Consider the following 19,205-nt stretch of genomic DNA (forward strand, 5'->3'; position numbering starts at 1 on the left):
GAATCAAACAAGCACTTCAATGTTGTTCGGAAACATACAGTACTTTCTAGCATTCTGAAAAATATTTACAAGTTGTAAACTTGTGACAACATTATTTCTTCCTACGCAAACTGTTATTGAAAGGTTATATACACGATAACAAACTTTCAATAATCTGTATTATGATTATTATTACATATTTTCTGAAACTTATTTTCTTGTCCTTTTGTTGATATTCTTACAGCACAAGTGATTACTGGTTTGAGAGGACATTTCATGTTTCAATCACTGAATTATTTTTCTGCAAGAGCAGGACATCTTAACATTAATTAATAGTTCTCGCATATTCCTTACAAAATCGCCACAGATTTTAGACCTCTTCTTTCAGTATATTTCTCTTCCAGTAGCTTGATTTTCCTGATCTTGTACTTTTTCTTTTTCAAATGCTCCATGTTCACTTATCAACAGAAATGCTGCTGTCAAGCTCTGTCTGAACTACGTGGAAAGCAATGGTGCAGCCTTTTTGTTTTTTTTTTTCATCTTTTTCTATAAATTCTCAAATTTTATATTCCTTCTAGAATACATTTCTTGAGGTTTTGAATATGTGCAGTAACTAATAAATAATTTCTACTGATAATAAGCATCACTGAATTATCTGTACATTCTATATATGCAAGAACAAGATATCTTAACGTTAATTAATTAATTAGTTAATTAATAGATCCCTCATATTCCCTATAAAATCGCAACAGATTTTAGACCTGTTCTTTCAGTATATTTCTCTTCCAATAGTTTGATTTGCCTGATCTTGTACTTATTCTACAAAAAATCGTAATACACAGTTTTATGATATTCATATGAGGAAATTTGAAGAAAACGAAGACAGAAATATGACAATTAAGATTGTATGTTTCAACAAGAAACATATCTAATCACACATCAGATTTTGTGTAAAGTATCATTAAATATTGTATCCCACTGATACGTCATCATGCAATTTCTAATATTTCATATTATACAAGGTAATTTTGTAAAATCAATTTAGAGACTTTCATGACAATACATTTTTGTAAATGGCAATTGGTTAGTCCAGGGATGTCGAACAGCGCTCTCGAGCTGTGAACTGTAGAGCCTTCACTCCTCCCTTACTGTGCAACATTTGAACACAGGTAGCAGGCACACCGGGCGAAAGATCGTAAACAAAAGCGAAACACTAAAGCGGCGGTTTGTAATTTGATAACTTTTATACATCTTGCTAATTGATTAGGAGCTCATTTTAGATTTGCACTTGATAACTCTGATGAACAAAGAATCTAGGCCTACATGAGGATGGATGGATGGATGATGATGATGATGATAATAACAATAACAACAACAACAATGTTGTTAATATCGTGTTTAAAGTATCAATTTAGTGTGTATGTGTTGTAGCATTGTAACTTCAAGTTCAGAAACGTAAACAGCTTTAATGTATAAAATTAATAACTTTTAGTGTGACTTGAAATTTGTTCAAATTTTTTGTTACAGATTCAAAAATATCTTCTCCTCGAGTTCGATTGTTTAGTGAAATGACATCTATAAGATCTCCATGAACATTGAAATCTGAATCGAGACCCCTTATGAATACAGCTAGCTGCCCCGTATCTTTGCGCTAGAGAGCTAGTGAGTAACAAGAAAAAATTTTCATTCTTGCTATAAGTTGTCCCTCCAAGTTATCTCCCATTTCTGATATGCGCTCTGCAACAACATTACGTGACAAACGTATAGATTTAAAATTATTAACGTATTCCAGACATGTCGCAACAGATATGAGGCAGTCTTTCACAAATTCCCCGTCGGTAAATAGTTTTGAAGCCGTTGCAATAATTTCAAAAATTTTGTAACTAGCACGAACCAAGCTTGTTCTGCTAACACGGATGATGATGGAAGATTCTCTGAATTAAATCTTGGTTTTAATTCCTCTACATCCTTTTCACGAATGAAACCAGATAAATTTTCTGGTCCGTAAGCTTCTGCATGTGTTAAATTAAAATGCCTTTTAATATTATGATGGCTTAGGTATCCCAAGTTCCTTTCTACATATTAAGCAATGTGCCTTTCCGTCCTGATAAATAAATATTTATCTATCCACTCACTAATGAATCGTAGTTTCATATCCATACCAGCCGCCAGAGTTGATAAACACACTGTGTACAGAACACTGCTACAGCGTGCTCAGATTGACCACACGGACTGTCGTTTCAGCTCAGCTACGGTAGGAAACAGTATTAATCGTTTCACAGTTTGAGAGCGCTGTTCGACATCCCTGGGTTAGTCCTTTAATGCAAGTAATGAATGAAGAAATTTATAATTCAAGTTGTCGTGTGCTGCTGCCGTAAACACATAGTGAACAGAAAGCCATATGCATGTACTTCTGTTACATACATTTTTAATATGTAGGTAGTACAATAGCCTGAAGTTAAATCGCTCTCAGATATACATCGTCACAAAAACAAAAGATTTCTCGCTTGTAATAACAGCCAGACACAGCATGAAATGTAAGACTCCTTCATAAGAATTGGGCAAGTTTAATTCTCTTATGTTGCATCTCCTGTGGCCAAGTGGTTAGCCTCTCTGCCCAGGTTTGATCCCATCTGGGCCATGAAGGAATTTGTGGCAGACAAAGCGGGCGTGAGGAGCTTTTCTGAGATTTCCCCTCACCATTATCATTATTACACCAATACTTCACAATCACCTTTACTCGGCGAGATCCCGAGACAGGTCTCCAGAGCAAATAAAAATGGCTGAAAGTTGTTACACAAATTTGTGTTTAACAAAGACTATAAAAATTGTGTTGTATTTATTCAGTATTATATTAATATCATCTCAGGACTTGAACTTAGCCAGCATACACAATGCAAGATACGTAATAAAATATGATAACACAGTCAAAGGCAGAAAGAGATACCTTCAATGATAGTTATCTTTGGGAGAGTATTAAAGACAGCGTAGAGGTAAAACCCCTGTACTCTAGAATAACTGCAGGAAAACTTATGCCAAGGAATTTCCTTCGATTATGTAAAAAAAATATGATATCAGTTCATCATAGTTGGAGTTGGGAGGTTTTCAACCAAAGCAATGAATTTTGTTTTCAATTTTAATGTATTAACTAGGGCTCGGAAGTTGAAGACCTATAAATTGCCTAAATACACCTTTAAAAAGACCTAAAGATATCCTAAAATTGACCTAAAGACTGGAAAAAGGGATGTAAAAAGGTGATCCAAATTAATTAATAATTTCAGTTTAAAAAATATATAATTCTGATGGTTGCAACATACGGGCTATTCCATATTACGAAATCGATCAGTAAAAAACTTCGCAATTTTTATATCCTAATTTTTTCCCTATTTATACAAAGTGATCAGGAGAGTGCATTTTCAAAAATATACTATCGAAAGTCAAACGGTTTTCATATTATTGAGCGACAAATTTAGCATATTTTATAAAAACAAGCCTCTTTCAGCGCTCAGAACTCTGGAACCATTTACTGCAGAACATTGAACGAGAGCTCATTTTGAAGCTGACATTTGGTAGTTTATGTTAAGAAGTAACCCTTATTTTTATTGTATACAGAGAGACAGATAATCTGACTTTACTTACTTTTAGGCTTTTTGGCATTTTGTAAAAATGTAAAAAAATATTGAGAAAAAACCTTGCATTATTAAGAGGGATTCGGCATTGTTTGGTTAGTGGTACGACAATAAGTTTCGAGGGTATTAAATAGATTATTTTCACACGCCTAGACTTGAATGGTGCAGTACTGCACACACTGGCTGAGAGCTGAAGATAAGCGAGCATTGGGCATCATTTTACTCCTGTGTTTATGAAAACCTGTGATAAAGCTAGTACAGCCATGACTGCTAGACGACACATCACATGTTTATGTCTCCTGGCCTTGCTTACCTCGGCTAGCTCCAGCCTCACAGCTGGTTAGTTCACGCACGTACTATTTATTTTCTTTATTGGATATTTTCAATACTTTCTTATCAACGTGCCATCAGTAAAAAATATGTGTTTATTTGTACTTTCAATGCGGAATCTAACTATATATTTTTAAAATATTTTTTCCTTGGCAATGGCATCTTAATGAGGAAAAATCTAAATTTCTCAATTTCCATAAAAAGTAAGAAAATCTGTTTATATGTCAATATAAACTTTAATTTCTCAGCATCAAAATAAACCATGATTTTGATCATTGGGTGAAAGGGTTTCGGAGGTACAACAGTTTAAATTTGCAAATTTTATGAAAATACAATAAATTTAAATATTTTTAATTTAAACACTATGAAGTTCTGATGCCTCAAATTTTCAAAAAAGCATTGTATCACAGTTCTCTACGTACAAAACAAGTTTTATTGTATTTGGAAATTGTAATGCCAATTTTCTCTACATTTCAGTCGATTTGAGATGAAATAGCTCATACAGTGCGAAAAAGAAATATACGAATTAATGCTTTTTCATTCAGATGTTATACTGTATATTTTTTAGATTAACTTAATTTGGAAAAAGAATTCCGTGTTTGTTAAAGAAGTATTTGGATAATTTAGAATGAAAGATTTTTGCCACCTAAACTGAAATTGAAATTAGTGTAACTAGAATCATATTTGGCTTAACCATACTAGGGTTACAGAAATTTTACTTCAGAAACCTTATCTCAGTTATCATTACAGTATATCACAATAGTCATCTCCAGGTTCTTAGGTGTAAAGGATCGTCGGTTTCCTGACAGCAAGTTGAGAAACATCGAGAAACTTCTCTCCACATCAACGGATGTCATTGGTGGATATTTGAAGCAAGTGAGATCTCGTGGTGGATTCTTGAATTGTAAAAAAAGGCAATAAAAATGTAGTCGAAAGACGCTTAAATTGCAAACAAGGCCATTAAGACCTAAAAAGAGGCTAAAAAAAAGGACCAATAAGCAAAAAAAAAAAAATAAAAATAAATAAATAAAACACCGAAAAAGGCAGAGAAAAGGACAAATAAAAACCCACCATTTTCTGGCCGACAATGACCCAAAATGAACATATATTATGTTAGGTTTTGTCTTCGAACACTCGGGGGAGGGGGGGGGGATTTTTCCTCAACTTCCAAGCCCTAGTAATAGCAATTAATGGTAATTATGAGTGAGTGTTGAAGAAATTGTTTTATGCTCGACCATACCAAAATGTAATTATACACCTGGTAGTAGCCCCTTAATGCATCTCATTAAAGTACACCTATTCATTATAATTCAGTTGTTCAGCCAATGACAAATCACCATTGTACCATTATAAAACCGCAATTATCGATTATTCTCGGATATGCAATCGAAAGACAATTAGCGAAAAGTCACGCAGGCTGGAAATCCAATACTGTCGCACAAGGTTATGTTCTGTTACTATAATAATTAGCGTTAATTGTAAATAATATTCAAATAAATTCAATTTGTCATCTCGTTTTTCAATTCTAAATCAATTTCCAGGTTATATCAAGACTAATTTTCATGTTATTCTCTAGATTATATCAAGGTCAATGACATTCGTGTCTCGGAAAAAATCAATACTTTCGCGTCTGCGCACATCTCTCAATTCAGGTTAGTTCCGCTCCTCACTTACATAACCATAACATGAATACTTATGAATAATTTCAAGTTAGAAATATGGTCGAGCATAAAAAGTCGTATGAAACTTGCCTATAATGGTAATTAAGACGCTCGTATGAAAATTATGAAACTCGCTTGCGCTCGTTTCATAAACAAACGTACTCGCGTCTTAATTACTACCATTATAGGCTCGTTGCATAATGTACTATTGCGAAAGCTTTTTGGGTCACATAATGGAAGCCAACATCACAGCTGTAGGCAGTCAGAAATGCTGCTTAGTAGTAACATTTTAATTAGGAGCACTCTATTAGAAGAGGCTCTTTTATATATAAGGAAAATCTTGAGAAGATATTCATTTGAGCAAGATTCAATTAATCACTCGTGCTATTTTTGGCAAAGGGTTTATAGCCCTAGTAATAATTAATTTTATACAAAATTTAAATGTATGATATACAGGGTGTGAATGATACAAACTGCCAAAATTATATAGACAGTATGTGTAGGTCTACTGAACAAAATGTCTAGTGAAATGTAATTATTTCTTACAGTTTTATTTTTAATTTGTAAAATGTCGTGTTTTAAGACGGACTGTAGTCTAATACTAGTTTATAATTCCACTGTACGTGATGTCATTGCCAATGACCTTGTGCCCAACACACAACAGAGTAACAAATGAGGCATTCAGAATACAAGTGGTGCAAGTTCAAAAATTAAACATTTTCTATTTTCAGGTTTAATAGATACATCAGCATAAGATTTCTCTAAATTAGTAATAAAATCAATTTATTATATTAATGGTTGAGCAGTAGATGGCGCACTTTACCACAACACTGAAACAGATTGCCATTTTGTCAGAAGACAAGTGAAGCAAGTCCACCTCACTTAGCAATGTGTTGTTTTATTTGCGGTTTGTTTTTTGTTTAGTAATTAATGCTATTTTCATTTCTGGCGCTGAATTGAAAAATTATTTGAATCAAACTAATTGGGTAATGAAGAGTTTGTCCGTACCTCATGCAATTGGAAGCAAGTGAGATACCGTACTGAAAATGAAGGTAAAAAAAAAAAAAAAAACAATTCAAGTATTTAGTTATGTATTATAGTCGTGATGCTGTTATTCCTGGCGTGACTCGTCCTCTTTGCTTACGTCTTAGGAAGTGAAGGCTTTATAAAGTCTAGGTAGGTAGTATCGTTCGCCATTTTTGTTCTTTCGTTGCCAAGCTACCATACGGGGAATCTATTTGCCACACCATTAAACATTATCATATCGTAGCTCCTATGATAATAAATCAAACACACTATAATTCAGCAAATAATTGAGTGGCAAATAACGTCTTCATGTGCTTTCTGCAAACGCCAACGAAAGAGCCAAAATGGCGGGCGATTATATTAAGTATTTATCGAGCCTTAAGAAATGAATAACGTCTTCATCAGCGAATCACAAGACGCACACGTCTAAATGTAGCCGACCTGCTACGCGTGTGGCTGCTGGAAATTAAAGCGACGGGACTATAGTTACGTTATGGTTATGTTATAACTCTGTTTCATTTTCTTTTAAGTAACTCCTCAAGTGATAATCTGTTGTTCTTATATGTGCAGATTATAGTATGATTATTAATGAAACATCATACAGAAGTAACTTATATGAAAACAGAATAGACTATACTTATTATGTCCTTTTTCAGGACATTATTATAATTAATACTAATAGAGAGTTGTTAAAATTGTATAAAAAGCTAAAGTAATAAGCAAGCGATTATTTTAATGTATAATGTCGGCAAAAAGTTTAAGACACCCATTCAAAACAGGTAATGCACTACCGGCTTTAAACTTTGTGCTAACATACACATTTTACATTTGACCTGAAATTACAGTAGAAATGCTACTTTTTAGTGAAAACCAGAGATCTCTAGCTCTATCCATTCAAACTTTATGACACTGTTTATAATTTAAAGCACCCTAAAAAAAACGTAACTCATATAGAGGGTGAATAATTTTGAGGGAAAAATTGTTCCGTGGCCGGGTATCGAACCCAGGACCTTTGGTTAAGCGTACCAACACTTTACCAACTGTGCTACCTGGGAACTCTACCCGACACCGATCCAACTTTCCCTCTATATCCACAGACCTCAAAGTGGGCTGACAACCGTCAAGCAACCAACATCGAGTGCACACTAACTCTGTGTGACTTAAATTGTGGTTTTCTGTTAACGAACAGTGACGTGTGTTATGCAAATCAAGCTTTCAGGTATAACTCCCTGTAAAGTCGATTTGAATAATTTTGAGGGAAAAATTGTTCGGGGCCGGGTCTCGAACCCAGGACCTTTGGTTAAACGTACCAATGCTCTACCAACTGAGCTACCCGGGAACTCTACTTGACACCGATTCAACTTTTCCCTCTATATCCACAGACCTCAAAGTGGGCTGACAACCGTCAAGCAACCAACATTGAGTGCACACTAACTCTGTGTGACTTAAATTGTGGTTTTCTGTTAACGAACAGTGATGTGTGTTATGCAAATCAAGCTTTCAGGTATAACTCCCTGTAAAGTCGATTTGAATAATTTTGAGGGAAAAATTGTTCGGGGCCGGGTCTCGAACCTGGGACCTTTGGTTAAGCGTACCAACGCTCTACCAACTGAGCTACCCGGGAACTCTACTTGACACCGATCCAACTTTTCCCTCTATATCCACAGACCTCAAAGTGGGGTGACAACCGTCAAGCAACCAACATTAAGTGCACACTAACTCTGTGTGACTTAAATTGTGGTTTTCTGCTAATGAACAGTGACGTGTGTTATACAAATCAAACTTTCAGGTATAACTCCCTGTAAAGTTGATTTGAATAATTTTGAGGGAAAAATTGTTCCGGGGCCGGATAAATAGAGGGTGTCCACATGAAATTTTTACAACTTCAGATGTAAATAAATTATTGAGACACATATCTCAAAGTTTTTAGAGAATTTTGTTATTGAAATGCGTTTTTTGGTTGGTGAAATCTGACAGTAAAGAAGATGCAGATATTTCAGGAGATGGCAGTAAGTGTATCCTGGTTTATCGAGACACAATCAGTAAGCCTTAATAAGTCCATTCGCAGTGCCACCAGGGAATTGAACCTGCCGTGTTTGACTGTCCACGAAGTCCTTTACAAGAATCTGAGGCTGTATGTGTACAAAGTTCAGCTAGTACAAGCTTTTCAGCCAGATAATCGTCCATTCTGCACAGCATTTGCTGTCGAGATGCTGGCTAGAATTATGCTGAGAAAGGATTCCTTCGGGGACAAAATAATGCACCTTGCACACGTTCAATGTCCTCCACACTTGTGCTTTGTCTCCCATTGCCCTTTTGCCGCAGCACACTCCCAGTCTCTATAAAATTTCGGTGTCACTCCCTGATTGTTGCTGTGACAGTGGTTCTCTTCCATATTGGGTCCAGACCTGGCATTGCACCTATGTATCTGATCGTGTCTCGATAAACCAGGATACACATTGTGTCATCTCCTGAGGTGTCCACATCTCTTTCACTGTTAGATTTCAGATTTCACCAAAATTCACACCTGCAACCAAAAAACTCATTTCAACAATTAATATTTGAGGAGAAAAATTCGCTCCGGTGCCAGAGATCGAACCCGGGTCCTTGGTTCTACATACCAAGCGCTCTGACCACTGAGCTACGCCGAATTCAATCCACAGCACCGGATCGAATTCTCCTCCTTCAATGTTTCCCTTTGTGGCCTGACTCCAAGTTAGGCATATATGTTGACGTATATGGCCAATGTCAACTGCCATTATACTAGGAGCGCACTCAGCCGAGTGACTTGTTTGGCCGGGATTCTGCAGTTAAGCGCACAGTAATCTGTACAGACATATGCACTGCAGTTATGAGAATATTACAGATTTAACATATATGCCTAACTTGGAGTCAGGCCACAAAGGGAAACATTGAAGGGGGAGAATTCGACCCGGTGCTGTGGATTGAATTCGGCGTAGCTCAGTGGTCAGAGCGCTTGGTACGTAGAACCAAGGACCCGGGTTCGATCCCCGGCGCCGAAGCGAATTTTTCTCCTCAAATATTAATTGTCAATATTACAGATATTATTCTGTATGACAAATTAATAAATCTATAATATAAAATTCATTTCAACAATCCAACAAAATTCCCATAAATACTTATGACAGTTTTTAACATGCAGAAAACCACATCCAGATATCTTGTCTAAATTTGTTATTTACATCTCAAGTTGTAAGTTTTCATGTGGACGCTAGGATTCTGATTTTTTTTTATACAAACAAGTCTACCAAGTAGCAATCAGACCCTTATTGCTAAAGCTCATAAAAAATGTGTTATAATGGGGGGGGGTGGTTAACGTTTGCTAAATTAGTGAAAACAAGATAAAATGTAGCAAGAAGAAACATTGCTTTTAATTTCCCTCCAGTGCTGCCTAGATCGTCATAATATCTCTCCTTGTGTCAGAGCAGTGTACTAAGAGGCTTAAGTCACATGGCTGCTCATAGGGAGGGAATGTTTCTTCTTGCTACATTTTATCCCTTTTTCACTAAATATTTCACGTTTGCTAAATTAGTGAAAACAAGATAAAATGTAGCAAGAAGAAACATTGTTTTTAATTTCCCTCCAGTGCTGCCTAGATCGTCATAATATCTCTCCTTGTGTCAGAGCAGTGTACTAAGAGGCTTAAGACACATGGCTGCTCATAGGGAGGGAATGTTTCTTCTTGCTACATTTTATCCCTTTTTCACTAAATATTTCACGTTTGCTAAATTAGTGAAAACAAGATAAAATGTAGCAAGAAGAAACATTGTTTTTAATTTCCCTCCAGTGCTGCCTAGATCGTCATAATATCTCTCCTTGTGTCAGAGCAGTGTACTAAGAGGCTTAAGTCACATGGCTGCTCATAGAGAGGGAATGTTTCTTCTTGCTACATTTTATCCCTTTTTCACTAAATATTTCACGTTTGCTAAATTAGTGAAAACAAGATAAAATGTAGCAAGAAGAAACAATGTTTTTAATTTCCCTCCAGTGCTGCCTAGATCGTCATAATATCTCTCCTTGTGTCAGAGGAGTGGACTCAAGAGGCTTAAGTCACATGGCTGCTCATAGGGAGGGAATGTTTCTTCTTGCTACATTTTATCCCTTTTTCACTAAATATTCAACCCCTCCCAAAAAAATTTTAACACGCATTTTTTTATAAGTTTTAGCAATAACGGTCTGATTGCTACCTGGTAGACCTGCTTGCATAAAAAAAATTCAGAAACCTAGCTCAAATCATTTTCAAGTTATAATTTTTTTTGTTATATACTGGGTGTTCATTTCAAAGTGTCATGACGTCACTGTTGTGAGTCAGAGATTTTAAGCGAGTTTCAGCTTTATGTCAGAGAAGTTGCCTATTAATCAAGGCGTTCAATCTGAACTTGAGAACGTGTACGGTATAACTTCAACGTCGTAGCAACAGATGGCAGTCTGTACGGTCTGTGTGCTACCATAACCTCTTTCGAACTGTGTTTTGCTCGGGCAAGTCATACGCAGGGTATTTGTTATCATCGGTTGCGTACGGCAACATTCCACAACACAAATCAAATATTCCGTATCGATGTTGACAGTCGAAGTTAATGTCAACAAATACTGTACGTAAGTAATCATCTTAACCCTCTCCCCATATCCCGACAGTAAGAAAAAAACTCACCCCAGTAGATGTTTCCAAACAGTTCACATTCCTGCCACTACTGGAGTTACCATACGTATCGGTAAGTACTCTTCAGAATGAATGCCCGTACTTGCTAGGCAACTTCTCTGGCACATAGGTAATATGTCTCTGAGGAAGTGTAGGAAGATTGAATTGTCTAGGCTCATCGGCTAGCCACATGATGACATACAGCAAGCCATGACACACTCTGAACTGAACACGCAGTATAAATGACATTGGTCACCCTATCACATTGTCTCCTGGCCTGGTTGCCTCGTAAGTGGTGCCTTCTTGGTGTCATTTGTGCGGTTCAGGCCTGTTTTCAGCCGGTTGATTAAACAATAACAATACAAATGATGTTTTCTAAGGCTGTCTTAAATGACAAAGAATACCATAAAGTTTGAATGGATAGACCTAGAGACATGTGGCTTTTACTAAAAAGTAGCATTTCTACTGTACTTTCAGGTCAAACAGTAAAATGTGTATGTTAGCACAAAATTTAAGGCCTGTAGCTCATTAATTGTTTTGAATGGGTGACAAAATTTTTGCCGACAGCTGAACTAAAGGGAGGGGCTACTCATTAATTAGCACTGGTCAGCTTGACAAGTTAATGACTGAATTTGGTATAATTTTCCTCTATTCAATACCTAATTCCCTCTTTACCCTTTCCTATCCAGTCCTCTGACTGAACTCTTACTTTCTTCGACCCCGACGGCATTAGAGCATTCGAGGCCTAGGGGTTCATTTCACTTTCCTTCCTCCTCTTTCTACTTTTCTGTTCCTAGTGCTGACCTGCTATGGCACTAAAATCGTCCTCCAGTGGCTTAAGGAGGGAAAGCTGGTGATCAACAAGATCTCCCAGCTAGGTCCAATGGACCCGTCAACCAACAGCAGGTGTGGTCCTCCAGACATTCTGGGGGTTGTGTGTGAATGAAGTAGCCACCAAAACGTTAAAATATGGTGTTCACTTAAATTGGCTACAACTTGCCATTTTCATTCCAATATGAAATGAGTACCATTAAGGTAAAATTATCCGGAGGTAAAATAGTCCCCCAATCGGATCTACGGGCGGGGACTACTTTAATGGTACAGAATTTGATTATTTATGGATTCGGAACACCTCAAAATCTGTGCTTCAGTGGCTGACCATGATAATATCTTTAAAAAATATTGGAGTGCAAGAGGTCAAATGACTTTATTGTCAAACGCCTGGCATTAGAAAACAACAACAACTTTTTGCCGATACTGTACACTGACAATATTTCTATGTGAAATATTTCAACATTTTCAGTGGACAAGTGAAGCAAGTCCATGGTCTATTTGTCATTATTTAATTTCAGCCATAAAGTTTGTTAAAGGTATTTATTTCCTATGATATATGTAAAATGTATTTTGTGTTTTTAAATAAATGTACATTGGGTTAGAAATTGCTCTACTGATTTTTGTAAAACAATGAATATCTCACTAACAGTTTCTGTGGAATTGCACCACTTATATTCTGAGTCTCTCAAATGACTGCTTCAGTGTAGGTATCAGGCAAAGTAAATAATGACTCTCTATTTTCATTTTCAAAAAATTAGACCCACAAAACAATTTTTGGGGGGGGGGAACCTTGAAAGTTACAGAAAAATTTTATTTGACTTTTTCTTTAGTTATTTATGCTGCACCACAAGTAAATATTTGGCATTTATATCATTTACATCCTGTACAATAGTTATAGACTTTAATTTCATGAATATGAAACATGCCAGTCTACTCATGCATAAAGTACTGACATGCTGAAAGTAATTTTTTAAATTAAAGAAGCACCAAATGTGTATATATATATATATATATATATATATATATATATATATATAATAGCACTTTCACTAAACTTCGTGTAAGAGAAAAGACTTACCAGAATAACATACAAATGTCAACAATTTACAATAGCACCCATCTCTCGTATGATGCGTTTTTAACAGTCCGAATATTAATATTATTTTCTCTTTGTTTTTTTGTTCCCTGTAAACACTGTAATGGTGTAATAAACAAGTTTTGCTATGGTGTACGATATCAAAATGATATAATGTGCAAAATACTTCTGCATTATTGCTTTAAAGAATACACTGTACAGATTTATTCATCCCTATTTCTCACATATATAGAAAAGCATTTAATACTGATTTCAAGTATACTGTAATGTTTTGTGTAATATTTTGCATATGACTTGAAAATAAGATATTGTATATTTCTCTAGTAAAATGACTCGTTAAATACAAGTAAAATGTGTCCAATAGTTTAGGACAAATGGCTGTGACAGACAGGCAAATGGAATATCAATCAGTCTTCATACCAAAAGTGACGCTTTTGGTATAGTTTGTGCTGAAAATTTATTTCTCTCAAAATCTGGGGAGAGATTATTTTTACTTACTTTACTTAATCTGATCCTCTTGTACCATTTGTTGTCGAGTTTTAAAAGAGCTCGCCATAATCTTCGTTCCTCGGAAAATTTATTGGCTCTTTTCCATGTGATGTCTGTCTAGTAAGTAGTTGTGCTAATATTCCATATTTTACATGTTACTTCTCTGGTCTTCTTTCCAAGTTTTCATGAATTAGCATTGAATAACCAAATCATCATTATTTTGTAAACATTGGACGTCTAAAAATCATTCTTATACGTAGTTTTGTAACTTCATCTCTTCTCATTTTTTTCCAATAACTCTTCTATATCTTTGTGTCTTTTCTTTGCTTTCCAATCATTATACATGGCCCATTCGGTTTCAAGATACACACTGATTTGTATACTGCCATTTCTTTTTTCTTTCCTAGAAATCCTCTTTTGTGATTCTTCTGCAGCACCAACTTTCTCTATTTTTTGAGTAATGAGAAAGCAGAAAAATTGTCAGTGTGTGTTACATAGGCCTAATACAACTTTTTTTTTTTTTTTGCCGAGTTCATGAGTAACTTTGAGTGAAATTGTCTTGCAAACTGTATTCCAATTAATATATTGGAAAATTCTATGTAATTTTATAAATTATCACTATTTATTTAATGTATCACTACAGGTTGTCTTCCTAATTCTTGAAAAGCTTTTTATTTATTCTTTCTTAAAAAAGCTGTATTAACACTGCCAATCCATTGGTGTTGTCCTGTTTTTAAAAAATTGTTCATATCCTTGTAAGCGGTAAATTTAGTTATTATTTTTTTCCAAGATAATGTAATTGGATACTGCAGTGTTTCAAATAATTTCCTCAAAATTTTAAATCTGAAAATCGTTTCTTATTTTCAATCGATTTTCTTGAATTCATGTTCACAGACATACACAAAAACTGTTGTTATTATTATTTATCAATATTTATTCTCACTTTCTTGAAATAATTTTACTTCTTTGGAAAGATGGTAAAGTGTAATATTACTTGTCTGCTTTCTGTATTTAAATATTAACTTCTTTCACATGGTACATATGGGCTATTCCAGAATCTGAATATTTAATTTTTAAAAAGTTAAGTAGAAATATATCATCACGTTATTTTCTCAGATACTCAGCCCATCTTCTAATAGGAATACCTACATATTGGACACAGCAGATCCAACAGAAATACGACCAAAATAGCGGTTCTGTCTTCAGATTAATAGATGGATACAGGAATAGACATACGCAATTTACAGACGAATATATGGAAGTTGTACCAGCAGTTACATTTCCGGAGATGTTAAAACTGGTACGTCATTTCAACTTTCCATATCCAATTTTTTCAGCATCACAATTAGTATTGTTATAAAAGAAAATGTCTTCGATTATTAAACACTCAATAATTCCTGGTGCTAAATCACAGCCACAATATTCCTAAATCTGCCAACTAGATAACACTAGTACACAAGAAGACACTGACAGTGTCGTGCCTTCTAACTGATGAAAGAGTGATCGCAGGGGCTGCACTATCACACGAGAGAGTCACTCACCTGACATGTGTGGCGTGTGAGTTCTTGGAATACTGGATACCGATGCACCTTCCGAGATAGGCCTTGATAACTCTTCTGGTAACCCTGCACTCAAACTACCACTAATGGTATAATCCAAGTTGTTCTCCTCCTTCATCACGAATTCATTTGGTGTCCTAGAACTTACACAATCGCCACCTCCACTGTGGTTCCCTACAGGATTATTCACACTCTGCTGTCTGCTATTAAAAAAAGCATGCACATCACCACCGCCATTATGACTTTGTGTACTATCTGTCGCGTTCACTAGCTTGGGCTGCTCCGTTATCACTGAAACTCTCTGCACCACAGCAGAGTCCGCCGCTGCAACACGAGCCGGTGGTGCAGGTTGTACAGTAAGGGGAGCAGGCGTGGTAGGCAGTGTTTGTGGCGGTATGCCACAGTGCAGTCTTGGGCTCTTCGCCTGTTGGCTGGCGGCCGGGCCAGAAACGGGTTCTGCAGGGTGGGGGAGAAGCAGGCGTGCTGCAGCAGGTGGTGCAGGACTGCCCTGTGGAGTATGCCGCGACCCACACGGGCTGGGGTATGAAGGCGATGCCTGACCGTAACTTGCAGGGGAAGTCTGGTTGTAATTAGAGTTGAACCCCGTCACTTGATTCCAGTGAGGTTGTCGAGGAGAATTGGCTGTAACGCAACAAAGTAACATCATGTTCTGCCATGTTTTATTAATTAAAGGCTCAATCTGTTGAAAAATGTAAACATTTTAGGGATATATAGACGTGGACAAATTATTAACAAAATTGACGATTTTTATGATAATAATTCTGTTTACAAAATTTGACTTTTCAATTTAGACTACTGTTGACAACTTTGCATATTTCTATCATTATAGTACACAGAAATATTCATAAATGTCAACTGTAGTTTAAACAGAAGAGCAAAATTTTGTAAAAATATATAATAAAAATCTTTAATTTTGCTAAAAAATGGTAAATATGCAAAAATGTCAACTGCAGTCTAAATTGAAGAGTCGAATTTTGTAAAAAATATAAAATAAAAAATCTTCAGTTTTGCTAATAATTTGGAAATATCCAAAATGTGAACTGTAGTCCAAATTGAAGAGTCAAATTTGGTAAAAATATATAGTAAAAATCTTCAGTTTTGCTAATAATTTGTAAATATGCAAAAATATCAAATGCAGTCCAAATTGAAGAGTCAAATTTTCTAAAAAATATACAATACAAATCTTCAATTTTGCTAATAATTTGGAAATACGCAAAAAAGTCAACTGTAGTCTGAATTGAAGAATCATATTTTGTAAAAATATATAATAAAAATCTTCAATTTTGCTAATAATTTGTCCACGTCTGTATATGGAAGTAATACTCTTCATTTCTTTCTAAAAAAAAATCTATTTAAAGTGATTCTTGTACTGCCCGTGCCTCACTTCCTGAGCTGTTTCTTTGGGGGGCGAGATGCAGAGGGGGAGAGTGGGAGGTCCTGGGTACCGCATGTGTCTACTACCCTACGTTCAACACATCGGACTTTTCAGGATTTCTTTCGTCAGCTATGGAGCAAGATCAGCCATGGACAAGCGAATGTATAGGCTGTCCCCTCACAAAACAAATTATGTCCTTCTCATCAATTCCTGTAACTAAACACTAATACCACTACAGTAGACTACAGTCTCTACTTGAGATTATCGACCTAATCGCGATTACGGTTATCACGTGTACACATCCATAAACTCTTTCCTCTATGGCAGTGTTTCTCAAACTTTTTTCACTGCGAAACACCTTTTAATCTAAAGTGTAACTGCAGAATCCTTGTAATATTTTATTAGTATTTAATAATTAACAAGGAAGTGAAAGCTAGAATCTTAATAATTTTGTTCAGTGGGATGAATGTATTTACTTTTTAAGCCTGCAACCTGGTTTTATGACGGAAAGTTGTTGTCACATTTCTACTGTACTTCTGCATTTTTGTCTTTTCGGTATTTTGTTTTAGTGAACACATATGCAGAGAATCCAGTGATGAAAGCGATAAGTATTATGGGTATTTTCCGTTTTAGATGTTCATTAAACATATTGTTATTACGCATATTATTGGATTATTATTATTATTATTATTATTATTATTATTATTATTATTATTATCATCATCATCATCATTACCGGTGGTTTCATGATATTATTGATTCATATTTTCGTAACATTTATATATTTTTATAGTATCCAATAAGTATAAAATAGCCACTGGAGTAGCCCAGTCAACTAAGGCACTTGCCTATTGATTCAGAGTTGCGCTCGGGCGCGGGTTCGATTCCCACTTGAGCTGATTACCCGGTTGGATTTTTTCCCCGAGGTTTTCCCCAACCGTAAGGCAAATATTATGTAATGTTTGGCGAATCCCTGACCTCATCTCGCCAAATACCATTTCGCTATTATCAATCCCATCGATGCAAAATAACGTAGTAGTTGATACAATGTCGTTAAATAACCAAGTAAAAAAAAAAGGTATAAAATAAAATTTAAAATCATATAGGGCTCACGGAACCCCGGAAAATACATTGAGAAATGCTGCTCTATGGCAATTCAGCAGTTGTCCAGACTGAACGAAGAGTGGCCTAGTGTGTACATACATTGTAGGAAATCTCCATCAGAGATAATAGCGATAGTGGTAACCACAATTATTAGTATTCAGTATTATAAACAGTAAAAACCCCTGCACTGGCATAGGATAATGTTTTCCGTACATGTAATATGCTGCCATGCTGCAGCTGCCGTGCCGGTCCGAGCAGACCTAAGAGGCATGGTTATAAGCACTAGGGAACTCTCAGTTCAGGACGTGAGACGCGGGCAGTAAATAATTTTGCCTGTCTGGTTTTGTCGATTTTTTTGTTTTTCCAGATCAATGTACATTGTTGATAATTCATGAAAGATCTCACGATCAATCATATGGTGATGGTCCATTAGAATTGTAGTTCTCAGTACATAATGACTTCTTTACATCCGACAAACATGCCTTTATTTTTCTAAAAACTTTCAATATTATTTTGTAAGTAAATAGGAAATATAAGTACAATTAGATATGTAGAAAGGTGGAAATATATGTGCGACAATTAAGGTTTTAACATATCCAGGAATACAGTTTCGTCATTACAGACGAATGTCTGAAACAGTGATTGCACAAGAAGTAGAAGTCCAATCAGAAAAAAAATATATGCTTTAGAGGAGAGAATTAAAATGCAAGGGTAACCTGTATACGTTACTACATTACCTTCAATACTACTGCATGTTAATTAATAAGTATATGTTGTCATATTGCTGAAAACTGACTGTAATAAACAGATTTCGAACACATTAACAATCTTCAAAAAATTAATTAATTTTACTTACCACGTGGTCCCTTGAATACACTAGGATTCCGCTGAAGGATGGCTTTCAAGAGTTCTGGAATATTCTGCTGCTGGTCAACCGGTGGTTCAGTACCAGCATAATGATCCTTCAGTTCACTGAAATGAAAACATAAATTAATTTATTATATAAGCTCTAACTAGTCAAGTACAGAGGTCATTGGACTGAGAGAAAACTGTTAGAAAAAGTGAAGTTACCATAAGAAAATATGGAAAAGTGGGTACAACAGAAGATAACGAGAGGTGAAAGAGTAAGTGAAGTAGTGGAGAACAATACAGAAACAACCCATAAATAGACAGTAATGAAGAACCAGACAAAAGAAAACTTAAGACTGGAGGTAGAAAACATCAGTGTGAAGATAGAAGGGTTGCTAAATGAGAATAAATTGATTAAAGAAGAAAGTGAGTGATTACGAATTCAATATGACATGAAATCTATTTCTGCACAGAAGAAATGGTTCGTCAAAAAAGAGGTGGAAACATTGGAGGCAATATGTGACGTGTGTAATGTGATCTTTATTCTAGAACTGAGTGAAGAAAACATCAATCAAACATATAGATTAGGTAAA

The 19,205-nt window shown here is 35.6% G+C and overlaps 1 protein-coding gene and 1 non-coding gene across 4 annotated transcripts in view; one reads left to right on the forward strand and one right to left on the reverse strand.

The window, feature by feature from the left end:
• Positions 1-19,205, reverse strand: part of Nipped-B (Nipped-B cohesin loading factor) — a 228,697-nt gene that overhangs the window by 98,622 nt on the left and 110,870 nt on the right. For all 3 annotated transcript variants that reach the window (XM_069838332.1, XM_069838333.1, XM_069838331.1), the window contains 2 exons: positions 18,620-18,735; positions 15,246-15,905 (listed from right to left, as the gene is read on the reverse strand). In XM_069838332.1, the coding sequence (XP_069694433.1) occupies positions 15,246-15,905; positions 18,620-18,735 (776 nt within the window). The remainder of the gene's footprint in view (positions 1-15,245; positions 15,906-18,619; positions 18,736-19,205) is intronic.
• On the forward strand, positions 9,576-9,648 carry TRNAY-GUA (transfer RNA tyrosine (anticodon GUA)). Its single transcript has one exon. It is a non-coding gene; the product is annotated as a tRNA-Tyr (tRNA).

Source organism: Periplaneta americana, chromosome 10 (assembly GCF_040183065.1).
Source record: "Periplaneta americana isolate PAMFEO1 chromosome 10, P.americana_PAMFEO1_priV1, whole genome shotgun sequence".
Taxonomy (NCBI): domain Eukaryota; kingdom Metazoa; phylum Arthropoda; class Insecta; order Blattodea; family Blattidae; genus Periplaneta; species Periplaneta americana.